The sequence below is a fragment of the Trypanosoma brucei genome, chromosome 10 (assembly GCF_000210295.1).
Source record: "Trypanosoma brucei gambiense DAL972 chromosome 10, complete sequence".
NCBI lineage: Eukaryota > Euglenozoa > Kinetoplastea > Trypanosomatida > Trypanosomatidae > Trypanosoma > Trypanosoma brucei.
Genome location: NC_026743.1, coordinates 1,342,606 through 1,355,059, shown reverse-complemented (window position 1 = coordinate 1,355,059; position 12,454 = coordinate 1,342,606). Strand labels below are relative to the sequence as shown.

Genomic DNA, 12,454 nt, shown 5'->3' with positions numbered 1-12,454 from the left:
TCGCCTTGACTACCCCTAGTTAAACTCCTTACGTGAAATGCATACACACGAAAAAATTAAAAGGTGAAAATGAATATCATAGTGAAGAATCAAATGATAAGGAGGAAATCACCTTCGGGTGGAAACACAGGGCACCAATCACGGGACACACGGAAAACGTCCACACAGTCATGGCTATCACAATCGTGGTCTAAAACGGAGGCAAGAAGCTTCTCCAACACAATTCCACACTAATTCCTCCGGGACGCTAATCTACATGAACCTATGCCCTTAAGGAGCAACACAGAGGCAAAATGCTAGTTACGCAGTGCACAGTACAAATGGTGCAAGGAACCCCCTTCAGCCACGAGAAACTCACCGTCACTACACCCGGATAAATGATACACAGTGATTATTCATGTCGACGTGACAAGCGCATTGCTGACTCCGCGGCTTGAGACTTCGATATCCTCAGATTGGGAATCTCTGTAGGGAGAATGTACTTCTCGTACAGCTTTTCCTCCTTCTTCTTTTCCCGCTCCAAACCGCGTAGATACATGTCGTTGACAAACCTCTTTAGCGAGATAACCGGAAGAACCTTGGTTGACTTAAACAACAGGCGGTCGCTAGCCTCCTTGCGACCCACCTTCACACGCTCCATTCCCTCATAGTACAAACGCTTCACGATGTCATCCACATCACTCGCGCTCAATACAGTGGATGCAACCCCGCATTCCTTCTCACGCCTTTCTTCCGCAAGTCGCAACGCTTCGGCGTGTTTCTCCGAATAATGATAAAACACACGTTTCGTAACTTGCTCAAGTTGCTCCTTCGACATTCGCACAGTCGGACAAACAGGAAACGGATCCGGTAGCGTTCGCTGCTCCGGCCGGCGCGACAGCCGCTCTACTTGCTTATCAATTTGTTCCCGTGTCAAGCAGAGGGGCTTGGCTTCTACACCATCATCCATCTTCTACCAAAGGAATCAACCACCTTAACAAGCGAACAGGTAACCCACACGACCGCCACCACAAGCAAAGTATCGATGGCATGGCGAGTAAAATAAGGGTACAAGAAGTGAAAATAAAGGGGCGCAAAGGCACATAAAAGGATGTCCTCACAACCATTCATCCGGGGAAGGAAACCAACTTGTAGTGGCAATGAAACAGTAAGAGGGTATCATATTCAAGTCAAATCAATTTACCACTGCCAATGAGGCCTCCCTATCCATCCTCCAACTCTTTGATTTCGTCAGTATGTTCACTTATTTGGTGCATCAAAATATTTTCGGATAATTATGCCTGGTGTATCCCCACCCTTAATGAGCGCTTTCGTGTCCTTCATTTTTTCAACAACACACACACACACACACACTTATTTATTCCTCTCATACACACAAAAGAGCGTATTAAAACCAAAAAAAACATATATTCGTTTTTTACCACTTTTCAAAAGGTAATTATATATTCCTTTTTAACCATTTACAGGTCTCAGACGGAAGGTGCACACGCCTATGAGAAACGGGGCACCGGCAGCTCCGCACGGTGACTGCGGGAGGCAGCAAGATATGATCCCATTGATGTACCACGCGTGCTCCAAAGCAAACATGCAGATTCCCCATGCACCAACGAGACAACCAAGCAAGCATATAAAGCCCCTTCACATTATTTATCCTCTTAAACATAAGATATCCCCCCATTTTCTTCTTTTACATCATCCCCCCTTCCTAACCAACCTGCAGGCGCACCTCCCTGCTGTGCCATCAGATTACTCCGGGAACCTTTCCACGGAAAAGACACGAGACAAGGGAAAAGCCAACTAAATGGGCATAATTATTTTAGTATGTGTTGCCAGCAACGTACAGAGACTGCGAGTCCTTGTCGTCATCAGCACGGTTGTACTTGCCGAGTTGGGCAAGTGAGTTCATCTTTGCGCGGTGCATGAACGCACGGCGGCCAGCTTCGACACCAGATTCCTTTCCACCCCACGCCTTTATGGCGCTGGACTGAAGTGCACGGGCGTATGAAAAGGTCAGTTTCCATGGGCGTGGTAACGGGCAGTTGTTCATAGCGTTGAGGTACTCGGAGGCCATAACCTCACTGAGGCCACCTGATAGGAACGTCACACCGGGGAGCGCAGGGGGAATAACACGGGCGAGGGTTTTGACGGTGTACTCGGCAACCTGCTCCGCAGTGGCCTTGAGGCCGGATTCAGCGCCAGGGACGACCATGTTGGGCTTCAGCAGGCATCCCTCCCATACAACGCCGTGGCGGTGGAGTGCAGAAACCACCTCCGACCACACATGCTGCGAAACGCGTTGGCAAGTCTCAATGTCGTGAGTGCCATCGATCATCACCTCAGGCTCCACAATCGGGACAAGACCGCAGAGTTGGGAGAGGATAGCGTAGCGAGCGAGTGTTTCAGCGTTGAAACGAACAACAGCTTCAGACACGGTGCCGTTCTGGATCTTGTACACGTTGCGCCACTTGCAGAAGCGGCAGCCCATAGCGTAGTATTTCTTGGCCCGTTTGATGTAACCGTCGAGACCAGCAGTCATCTGCTCGCCCTTGGCACCCTCCACGAGGGGCTCGAGACCGCAATCGGTTTTGATGCCAGGCACCACACCACGACGACGGAGGTACTGAGGGAATGTTTCGCCGGTCTTAGCTTTCTGATACACGGTCTCATCGTGCAGGATGACACCGCTGATGTACTGCTCGAAACCTTCGCATTCCAGCATGAGAGCGCGGTACTGACGGCGGTGCTCTGCAGTGTTGCTGAGACCGATGCCCGCAAAGCGCTTCGAGCAAGAACCAGTGGACTCATCGGCGGCGAGGAGACCCTTACCGGGGGCGGTCATCTTTTTGGCGGTTTCAATCAGCTCCGCTTCATATGGCGTCTTCAGGCGGTTGTACGCAGGGAGTTGGGTAAGCAGAACTTCAACACGCTTGGACATCTTCGTTGCAGTTGAGTTTATGTTTCCGGGCTTGTTGGTATACTTGTTTGATTAATGTGGCTGATAGCTAAGCTATCGCAAATATTTGTACAAGACATGAGGGGGCAAAAAAATAAGCCAAGTGTATTTGTTAGGCTTCCGTGCCTGTTAGAGAAATATGTAAGGAAACGCGTGCGCTACACAGCTTGAGCACCCGCGTCCTGGTCGCGCAACAGACCCAGCAATGCTGATGGAGAGAAAAGATTTTACTCAGAAAGAATAAAGAAAGTAGAAAGAACGTCAGTAATGAGGGTTTTTGACACATTCACATCTTTACTCGTCATCATCACCGCCACCGCTACCCTTCTTCGCAGCGTTCCTCTTCACACGCTTCACGCGACCCGGTCGGCCGTTGCCGAATGGCGACGCATCCGCAAAGGCGATATGGTGCTCAGAACTCACGCGGACAATGAAGGAAGGAATCGTAACAATCTGCTTAGCAACGGCAATGTGCCGCTGTTGGATAAGAACACGGGAGTGGTGGACGGACTTTGCGAGGCCATGCTTGAAGACGACCGTTTGAAGGCGGCGCTCGAGAATGTCGGGAACGGTGAGCGAAAGCACATAATCGAGTTTGTCCTTATCTTCGTCGAGGAAACCATATCCGTGGCAGCGGCGCATAATTGCAGAGCCCTCAAGAAGGCGGCGCGGGTGGTTTTCCGGAAGCGTCAGCAAAAGACGCGCGGTGCGACGCATCTTTGAGAGTGTCATGTTGACGCGCCAAATCTCGCGCTTGCAGCGGAGACCGTACTGCCCGCAGAGCTTCATCTCGCGGTCGAGACGCTCCTTCTCGAAGGGGCGTCGTGGGGCCTTCCAAACACGGTTGAAGTTGTTGTAGTTGCGCATCTTAACCCCTTTCGTAAGCACGTAAATAATGCAATACATAAATAAAAGTTAATGTAGGCACGAAAAGAAGAGGAAGCGCTTGTACAGGGGAGCAAACACATCGAGAGGGCGATTCGACTTTCATTATTCATGTTACATTAGCACCAAATAAATTTGCTTGGACACGGAAAACGTTACTTCCAATACGACACAAAGGACGGGGACTAAATAAACTCAAAGCGGACAAACATGCACAGCAACAAAGCTCGCTTCCTCACGCTTTGGACAGGCGAGCGAATAATAACACGAGTAGTAAGCAACCGCTTTATTGATGCTTAAGGGTACGTGTCAGGTGAGTCGAAGCATTTTTTTTTTAAAGAGTAAAGACTGATACAACTGGTAAATGAAAAATTATTGTTATTATTTTTTACACGAATATAAGGCTTGTGTTGTGACGTGGTTTTCCCTCACCCCCTTTTTTCCTCCTGCTGGGGCACACTCTTCCATAATAACACCTATTGTTCCAGTGAAGTCACGAGGGAAACCTCATGCGCGATTGTTCTGCCCAGAGGCGCGCTATTCGATTTTAGCAATTTGTTACACTGTTTGGCACAAAGTCCCTCGGAAGACAACTCCACTCAGCACCCATCAAGGAAATGTCAAATGTCTTCCAAATGCGGCACCACTCAACGTTTGCGCGAGTGCGTCACCGCTAAGCGCCCCGCTGCAAAATGTTAATCAGTTGAACACAGTCCTGCTGCTGTTTGTTCTGCGAGCAGAGTTGGACTGTCATCTCTCGTATATCTGCTGGGAGTTCCCACCTACTGTGAAGAAGAACGAAAACAAGAAGTGCCGCAAAACATCCGATTGTTGCGGGTGGTTTACTCTCTACATCTTTAAGTGAGCGCCCGATCCACCTGTGCAACTGTTCCTCTGTGAACAAGTTACTGCCAACGAGTTCACGTATTAATTGTGCAACGGCGGTGCCAAAGGGGAGATCGTGAACAACGTGGTCGATAATTTCATTTGAAGTAGACAACCCCAACAAAAGCCGCTGCTCCCTATTACTTTCCCCATTTGTTCTTCCATTTTGTTGCTTCGTACCCTCGGAATTGCTATAAGCGCTGCCTTTCTCCTTTGCTACATCCTTTGCCTCATCAGAAGGTACATCCCGCAACCACCGCACTATCTCGATCAGGAAGCAAGAATTCTTCCCCACAGCCGAACGAATAAACTGAGTATCGGATAGCTGGCGCTGGACGGTTTGCGAAGTTGCATAATGAAGAGCCCACCACGGATTCATTGCGAGTTGCTCCACCCCGTCTCGAAGTTCCAGGGCAGACATCTTAACCGTGGCACAACGCCGTAGCAACAGTGAGAGTGGGGATGGAACTGAATCACACAGCAGCATCTCTCCGGGGTTTGGCGAAAGAAGTGTCGCCAACTCACCTGTTTGGAGAGGGAGGTGAGGGAGTTTTGATTGAACAAAAGGAAGTTGTAGCACATTAGTGCTCGTGGAGTCGTGAGGACGGTGAAGAATTTGTACAGGAGTTCCTGTTACCCTGCGGCCGTCAACTGACACATCATTCAGCAATTCCTGCAGTCGTTCTTGCAAACTGGAAAACAATCCCGATACTGTCGATGTTAACGCACCCAAGGTGGAATCAAACCACCTCATCACCTCTTCCGCCCCCGGTCTGCTACGCTCCTCAAAAATTCTACGTAACTCCTTTGTGCTAAATATACTTTCAAAGTAGCTCCTCGCAGACTTAAAAGGGGTTTCTTTATGAGTGCCATCCTTTGGGTAAGCCTGTTCTGTGCTAATAATACAGCAGAGTAACAGCATCTTCACTTCATAAAAGAGTGCGATGACAGCGTTGGCAACGACCACATCGGAAGGAGGGGTTTGCCCTCTTTTTTGTCTATTGGCCTTCAGTTTCCAAACTTCCGCATCTCGTAGGACCTCATTGACACTTTTAAGAAGAAGAACACCCACCTGCAACCGCAGATTGTGGAGGTGCAACACATCAGCTGCTGTCGATGAAATTGAATCACTTGGCATGCTCGAAATGCTACCATTTGTGCTGGGCGTAGGAGACAAAACTCTCGGCAATGATGTGTCAATGAACGAGGCGTCATAAAAACAATCGGGGAAAAGAAGCACAGGGATTGAAAGTGGTTCAAAAAATCCCGATTCCGTCAGTATTGTGTATTGCTGAAACCAATCCCCCACAGTACGGTGGAGAAATGGTGCGAAGAAACCCTCTGATATAAGAAAGGCAAGCGCTGTAAGATCACACGACGACGGAAGAAATACCTGATCATCGTATCGATTTTTTTCGTCCGTGAAGGCGCATACAACGCCACCGCAAACGGCATCCCTAACAATGTCAACGGGTAATCGACCCATATTATCTGAGTGCGTGAGCACCTGCGTCAAGGCTCTGTTATCCGCCAACCAGTTGTAACGGGGCTGTGAAGCGCGAGGCGGGGTATTGGGTATCCCCGTGTGATGCATTCAACTTTGCCACTACTCACCTTGTCGTCGTTGCCGTTAATGGCTTCTGCTTAGAAGCCAAAATAATAATAATAATAAATAAATAAATAAATTATGCGAAATGTTCCCCCTCTCGTTGCTGTCACCGCCCGTTTTTTGGTACGTTCTTATTATCTAATGAAGTATGCGCTGAGAATCGCTGCAGTGGCCCCCCTTGAACTTGATCACACCTTTGAAGAATTCTCTACTAAAAAAAGAATTTCTCCTTCGTATTTTTTTTTTGGTTCGAACGTATCTTCTGTGTAAAGGAATCAGAAAAGTTAGTACCTTACCTATCTTACACCACCGCCACCCCCCACCCCCCCAAAAAAAAAAGAAAAATGGAAAAAACAAATGAAAAAGGTTTTATAAATTGGTAGGTCATCAGCACGCTCAAAGAACAGGAGGGGGTTAATCAGCATTTCAAGTTTAAAAAAATTTGCGATAAGGAAGTGCTGAAAGTGTCACTAACTCGCCTCCCACGCGAGGTGAGGAGGGGTCGGATGGGTGGGCTTTCAAAAAAAAAAAAACTTACGTTCAGCCCACTTTTCTGTAAAGTTATCAAAGAGAAAACGTAAATTTTTAACGTTTTAGCGTCCGGCCATTTCTTTCGCGGGCTTCCGAGCACGAACAGTTCGCGAGGGGATGCTTTTCGTTGAAGCACAACAAAAAAAATATACGAACGAAACGGCCTGCGGGTAGTGTGTAGTTGTGGCGCTGAACGGTGTGGCGCCCTGTTGATGTTCCTGCATGGAACAGACAGTACAGGAAGTCCCCTGGTAAAACAAACAAAAAAAAGGACAATGAAAAACTGTCGCATCCTTTCTTCTTCACAAAGTAAACGGCACGGCAAAAACTCATCCCTCCTTGGATGGGAGAAAAGGTGTGGAGATTCACTATGTCAAACCTTTCTTTCCGGCAAACGAGTTTTGGATGGCATAATAGATCTCGCCACCTTTTCAAACTCCTCCCGAACGCATCTCAATTCTTTTTCTGTCAGTTCGTTCAATTCTCTCTTTCCTGGCGGGAAAGACACACCGCTGAAAAGAAGAGCCTCTTCCTCCATTTGCTGCTGAAGAGCACTGCACTCTTTCCCATAACAGTACATTAGTGGTAATTTGTATCTGCTACAAAGCTCATCTCGAACGTGAAACCATCTTTTCTCGAGTAAATCAGGCAACGTAATACCACAACGCCTGCAGTCAGCTAAGAGCGCCGCGGAATACGACAGGGAATGGCGGCATGGTTGTACATAAATGGGTCCAGGAATCACTGAATCGTAGCGATACGGCTCCCCCGACGTATCCTGCTGACCGTGCTCTACCCCATCCGTTGCCAAAGCAACTAACACCTGCAGTGAGTGTCCAGCACCGAAACGCAGTGCGTAGTCACATAGCGCTCCCGCAGCTTCCCCCGGTGAGGCTCCATGTTTGATTTCACGTGCAACAACTTTTGCTGCTTCATCGATAGATGTGTCCTCCTGGCTCCGCGTCTCGAACACTGCATGGTTACACAAGACAAGTACATCACCTGGTAACATTTCCCAAGAACTACATGTGGGTACAGCGGTAATTTTCTGCTCACTAGGCGCCCGCTTGGGGTTACGTTTCATCGACCAGTGACCGAAGCTACGCGACACGTTATAAAAGGGGTTCGCATCAATCATGTCACCCACTTCAGAGCGTACTTCTCCGCCGGCGGAAACGATGCGTTGAAACTCAGGCGTACGTAGAGGTTTGTGATCGACGCTCAAAGGCACTACTCGTTCCCGCGTTAAGTCCAGCAAGCTCCGCTGCCCCCACGTGAGGGGATTACGGGCGATACCGAAAGCACGCGAATCACCCACATTGCTCACCAACACGTCAACACAGAACTCTCGCTCAAAGTCTTCCTTTTCATCCGCCGCGAACTTTGGTGACTTCTTACTAACTTTCCCATCCGCAGAAGCGCGCCTTTGCGATTCGGAAGCAAGTTGTGGCATATCGAGAGAGCGAAGAGGGGGCGGGGCCATACCACAATGGCTCGCTTCCTCACGACTCCGCTCGCAGCGGCGCTGCTCGTGCAATGAAAAAGGGGCGGCTGTTGCTGTGAACCACACAGCACGGGACCCTTCGTTAGCCAACTCTGTAGCAGGTAGGGAACTCTCAAACTTGGAGTCCTCGCAAGCCCTTAAGAAAGCTATATCAGCAAGCATCGCGTATTGCTGCATGTCCCACTCTGAGAACAGCGGGCGAATGGTATGCATATCCCCGTTTCCTCCTTGTTTATCTATTTGTGTCCCATGCATTGCCCTTGAGCGCGATAATGAAGATGTCATAACTGTAACGAGTGGGTCATCCTTCAACTCCCCCCGCAACCATGCAATTTCTTCAGGTAGCGTGGAGTGCATACTTAATGCCCTCGCAAGGTACTTCGAGATGAACCGAGAGCAGGAATGTCCTGTGTAACTATCAAATAGTCCAGCCGCCACGACATCCGCCATCAGAGGTGACTGAATGGTTGAAGAGGAAGAAAGAGGGTTGATACCAGCGTAAGCACTGCGGTTAAACTTGTTATGCACAGTGAATGAGCTCATGTATTCCCTTTCCGCGCAATTCATCATTTCACAAACACCGACGGATAAAAATCTGAGCGAAAATTGGGACATCTTCTTGTGTTGAAGGGGGAACATACGCAGCAAATTTCCCTGACCGGACATGTTTCAGTTCGATCGTTGGTGAAACCTATGCTTTTTTTCGCAATTCGATCCGCCACTTAATCGAAAAGTAATAAAAAAATGACAATTATTATTATTGTTATTGTGAAGAGCAAACAAGACCAGTAATAATAGGGGATGCGCTGCGGCAACAAACGGGAAAAAACATATCTATATATATATATATATTTATGTTTATCTATTTGTATATATTCATAAGTCGGGGCACAAAAACTGGTATCCTCTCGCCCCTTCTTCAAAAAAGAAAAACAACATTTCACACTTTTAGGGTTCTCTTCACAACCGGAATACAGAATGAAGGGGCCCGGCAGTCACCGCACCAAATCAAAAGAATTTAAGCAATGAGTAATGGAAAAAAGGAAGAAACAAGGAATTATAAGTACACGTACAGCAACCACAAACACAGAAAACTGATCACTTCTACAAGCTTTACATATAACCACCTCAATCGTTGTCTTTTCTGTTGTTATTTCCCCCTGCTCTCTGACAGTTTCTCCACGGTGGTACTGTTGGGGTACTCATCACAATTAACACAGAGATACAAGGCGGGTAATAACCAGACACGACAGTAGGTGTTATAAAAAAAGGGGCCACAAAATTTTCAAAAGTCTCTCTCCCTCCTCATCCCTGGTGCATCACATGAATAATATATGTTTAATGGTCATATCAAGGTATCTATCCCGGCATCAACAGCGCGTGGGGAACACTTCCAAAAATGAAAATAGTTTCAATGAACACGGCACTATATAGCTTATTTACTTTTGCCGATAGATCATATCAACAAATATTAGTATGCGCCAATATCGGTGTGACGAGAAGAAATGCGATAAGAACATTTTTAAAAAAAATGAAGTAAGATAATAGAAATACATATCGCAACCGCAGAGTTGCACCGGCTGTTCTAAGTATATCACCACAATTTGTACATTACTAGAGTATTTCAAGAAAATGTCTCTCCTTGCTGTCTGATTTGTTAGCCGCACGTTTCCTGAAGGTTAAGACCCGCGCTACGTGCTTGTCTACCTCCGTAGGTTTGTATTTTTTACCGGATGTTGTAATAGTTGGCAGTTTCAACAACTGCGTCCGCCCACGCGTCATCGCTCGCATGAACTCCTCATGTTCAGCTCTTTCCCGCTTTGCTCGCACCTCCATATCTTCGCGCAAAAGTTTCACCTCGGCCTCATGTATTCTTTTCTTCGCTGAGAAGTCGGAGAAGTGAAATGACGTTTTGCAACGTGTGAGCCGCTGAGCCCGAAGATAACCTGACACCTCTGCTGAATGACACTGTCGGCGGGTGGCATCTTCCAAGTGTACTAAGCGTGCACGTGCCTCTACCTCCTCCCACATCAGGGGTTCATAAACACCACTGGGTAAAGGAAATGTAGGAGGAAGAGTTAGGGGGCTAACAGAGCGCGTGGAGGTATCCCGCCTCGTCGCACTACCGCGCCTTTCCATCGCACGTATAAAGTCATTCCGCCCAGGGGAATCGGGGCCGTGTATCACGTAGTCGTGAATGTACGCCGCCTTCACGAGAGGTGCGGAAACACTAAGACGGTGGAAGCTTCCCAGTGGATTGCACCGAGGGGAGAACGCAATTGACATGAAGTCATCGGGCGACATGGGCGAGGTGTCTAAGGGTATATCAATCAACACAGACCCCAATGCACTCGGTGAAGACGCTTGAAACCCTTTCAATGCGCCTAATTCTTGCTTTTTATCATCAACAGTTAAATCCATTAACGAGTCCGAATTCCCCGCGGAGAGAAAAGGCCCGGAACTAGTAGGATTATATGCATCACAATATGTGTTTTTAAGTGCTGTGAATGCCATCAGACGGTTGACTATTGATTCAATACATAACACTCGGACCCGAAAGGTGTCGAACGACACATCAGCAAGGACTGCTATAATTGGGCGTGAGGTGTTGGCACCACCCCTCCCTCGCGGGGGGCCCATTACATAAAGGACCATCTTCCAACACTGAAGTTCGCCGATGATGCACTTCACTAAATTGCTAGACAGAATGATGTAGAGAAGAAACGAAAATGGAAAGGCAATCTGCAAGGGAAACGAGAGAGGGTTCACCCGGGCAACACACCACACACAAGCGGAGAAAAAGGAAAACACGAAAATATATATATATATATATATAAACTATGCTCCCAGTGGCAGAGGTTAAGCATTGCTGCAACAGGGGAAGGTAAAGATGCTCAGAAAGTTTGTACTCAGTTTGTAAGTTGCCGCTTCTCCAAAATGCGCAAATCGCACGCAAGTCTACGCCCGCGTCCTACGACACCTCGTGGTCCTCAGAGGCGCATACCGCACCTCATGCCGTAGTAACTATAGAGGGGTTTGCACGGTAAGTAGCAGTCCATGACGGAACCCATAATTCCAACAGCCACTCCATCCCAAAACGACGGTGGTTTACGATCACAAAATGACGATGTACTGCTCACTAGTGTTTCCGTAAGATTCTGATTGTTGCGGATTTTTCCACCCGTTGCAAAGTTAGTGGAAGGCGATGGTAATTCCAATACTTTTTCATTACCAATCGTTTTCTTCACAAAGGCCTCAAACTGCCGGTGCCCTTCAGGCGAGCTAACGTACATGCTCTTCAACAACTCGAAACCAATATCATCCGCAGCAAATTCCTGATACCGATAATTCGCCAAACAAAACTTGGTTGCTTTCATTAGTGTTGTAATACCTAGTGCAACACAGCCAACTGTGAAGAAGGGCCTCGAGTGAAAACCTCGTCTTATAGTCCATGATCTATCACGCATGTGAGTCGGCAGTGCCGAGTCACACAGTTTGTGATCCTCCTTTAAATCAACAAAGGACCACCATGCGAGAAATGCCGTAAACACTCCGCCGCAACCGGCACCCACACGTGCCCCATTGAAGTAATCTGGTCCGAAGGCACACAAAAGTGCGTCGTCCTCTTCTTTCAAACGAAGTGCAACAGCCAATTCATGCTTTTCATCATTTGAGGGCGGAGACTCCATGGTTCAAACTCCCTCGCCCACCGATTGTGCTCTTTCACCTTCGCGCACCTGGAAATGAAGATTTTGAGACAAGAAAAAGAAAAAAAGGACGTGGTCCACTTGTTGGTGCAACAAGGCAGTACGAAGTGCATTATCACTCTTTTTTTTCGTTCCGCTGTCGTTCCTTGTAACGCTCACGTTTATTATTGTTGAACGAGCCACTGCCGTTTGTTCACGCAACAATACCTTAAGACCAAACGGCCAGCGCGGGAAACAGCTTGCACGCACATGCGCAAACAACGAATACTGAACCGAGGACCAACAATGGGGTTAGTAGGCTAAGTGAATATACAAATCAAAAAAAAAATTGTGAACGTTTGATTTGTCGGTAAGGAAACGCAAGAAGGGAGAAAGGGATA

General features: G+C 47.8%; 9 protein-coding genes across 9 annotated transcripts; 1 reads left to right on the top strand and 8 right to left on the bottom strand.

The window, feature by feature from the left end:
- Window positions 1-391: 391 nt before the first annotated feature.
- TbgDal_X6850 (hypothetical protein, conserved) lies at window positions 392-949 on the bottom strand (the record flags this gene model as incomplete). The annotated part of the gene is made up of 1 exon (XM_011779561.1): window positions 392-949. The coding sequence occupies one exon, from the start codon at window positions 947-949 to the stop codon at window positions 392-394; it is 558 nt and encodes a 185-aa protein (XP_011777863.1).
- A 543-nt stretch (window positions 950-1,492) lies between these two features.
- Window positions 1,493-1,801, top strand: TbgDal_X6840 (hypothetical protein, unlikely; the record flags this gene model as incomplete). Its single annotated transcript, XM_011779560.1, has 1 exon — window positions 1,493-1,801. The coding sequence occupies one exon, from the start codon at window positions 1,493-1,495 to the stop codon at window positions 1,799-1,801; it is 309 nt and encodes a 102-aa protein (XP_011777862.1).
- Window positions 1,802-1,816: 15 nt separating this feature from the next.
- TbgDal_X6830 (fructose-bisphosphate aldolase, glycosomal putative) lies at window positions 1,817-2,935 on the bottom strand (the record flags this gene model as incomplete). Its single annotated transcript, XM_011779559.1, has 1 exon — window positions 1,817-2,935. One exon carries the CDS (start codon window positions 2,933-2,935, stop codon window positions 1,817-1,819), a length of 1,119 nt encoding a protein of 372 aa, XP_011777861.1.
- Window positions 2,936-3,247: 312 nt separating this feature from the next.
- TbgDal_X6820 (40S ribosomal protein S9, putative) lies at window positions 3,248-3,859 on the bottom strand (the record flags this gene model as incomplete). The annotated part of the gene is made up of 1 exon (XM_011779558.1): window positions 3,248-3,859. The coding sequence occupies one exon, from the start codon at window positions 3,857-3,859 to the stop codon at window positions 3,248-3,250; it is 612 nt and encodes a 203-aa protein (XP_011777860.1).
- A 652-nt stretch (window positions 3,860-4,511) lies between these two features.
- Window positions 4,512-6,317, bottom strand: TbgDal_X6810 (hypothetical protein, conserved; the record flags this gene model as incomplete). The annotated part of the gene is made up of 1 exon (XM_011779557.1): window positions 4,512-6,317. One exon carries the CDS (start codon window positions 6,315-6,317, stop codon window positions 4,512-4,514), a length of 1,806 nt encoding a protein of 601 aa, XP_011777859.1.
- A 433-nt stretch (window positions 6,318-6,750) lies between these two features.
- TbgDal_X6800 (hypothetical protein, unlikely) lies at window positions 6,751-7,155 on the bottom strand (the record flags this gene model as incomplete). The annotated part of the gene is made up of 1 exon (XM_011779556.1): window positions 6,751-7,155. The coding sequence occupies one exon, from the start codon at window positions 7,153-7,155 to the stop codon at window positions 6,751-6,753; it is 405 nt and encodes a 134-aa protein (XP_011777858.1).
- An 81-nt stretch (window positions 7,156-7,236) lies between these two features.
- Window positions 7,237-9,033, bottom strand: TbgDal_X6790 (protein phosphatase 2C, putative; the record flags this gene model as incomplete). Its single annotated transcript, XM_011779555.1, has 1 exon — window positions 7,237-9,033. The coding sequence occupies one exon, from the start codon at window positions 9,031-9,033 to the stop codon at window positions 7,237-7,239; it is 1,797 nt and encodes a 598-aa protein (XP_011777857.1).
- Window positions 9,034-9,981: 948 nt separating this feature from the next.
- Window positions 9,982-11,022, bottom strand: TbgDal_X6780 (hypothetical protein, conserved; the record flags this gene model as incomplete). Its single annotated transcript, XM_011779554.1, has 1 exon — window positions 9,982-11,022. The coding sequence occupies one exon, from the start codon at window positions 11,020-11,022 to the stop codon at window positions 9,982-9,984; it is 1,041 nt and encodes a 346-aa protein (XP_011777856.1).
- A 335-nt stretch (window positions 11,023-11,357) lies between these two features.
- TbgDal_X6770 (hypothetical protein, conserved) lies at window positions 11,358-12,056 on the bottom strand (the record flags this gene model as incomplete). Its single annotated transcript, XM_011779553.1, has 1 exon — window positions 11,358-12,056. The coding sequence occupies one exon, from the start codon at window positions 12,054-12,056 to the stop codon at window positions 11,358-11,360; it is 699 nt and encodes a 232-aa protein (XP_011777855.1).
- Between the last annotated feature and the right edge of the window lie 398 nt (window positions 12,057-12,454).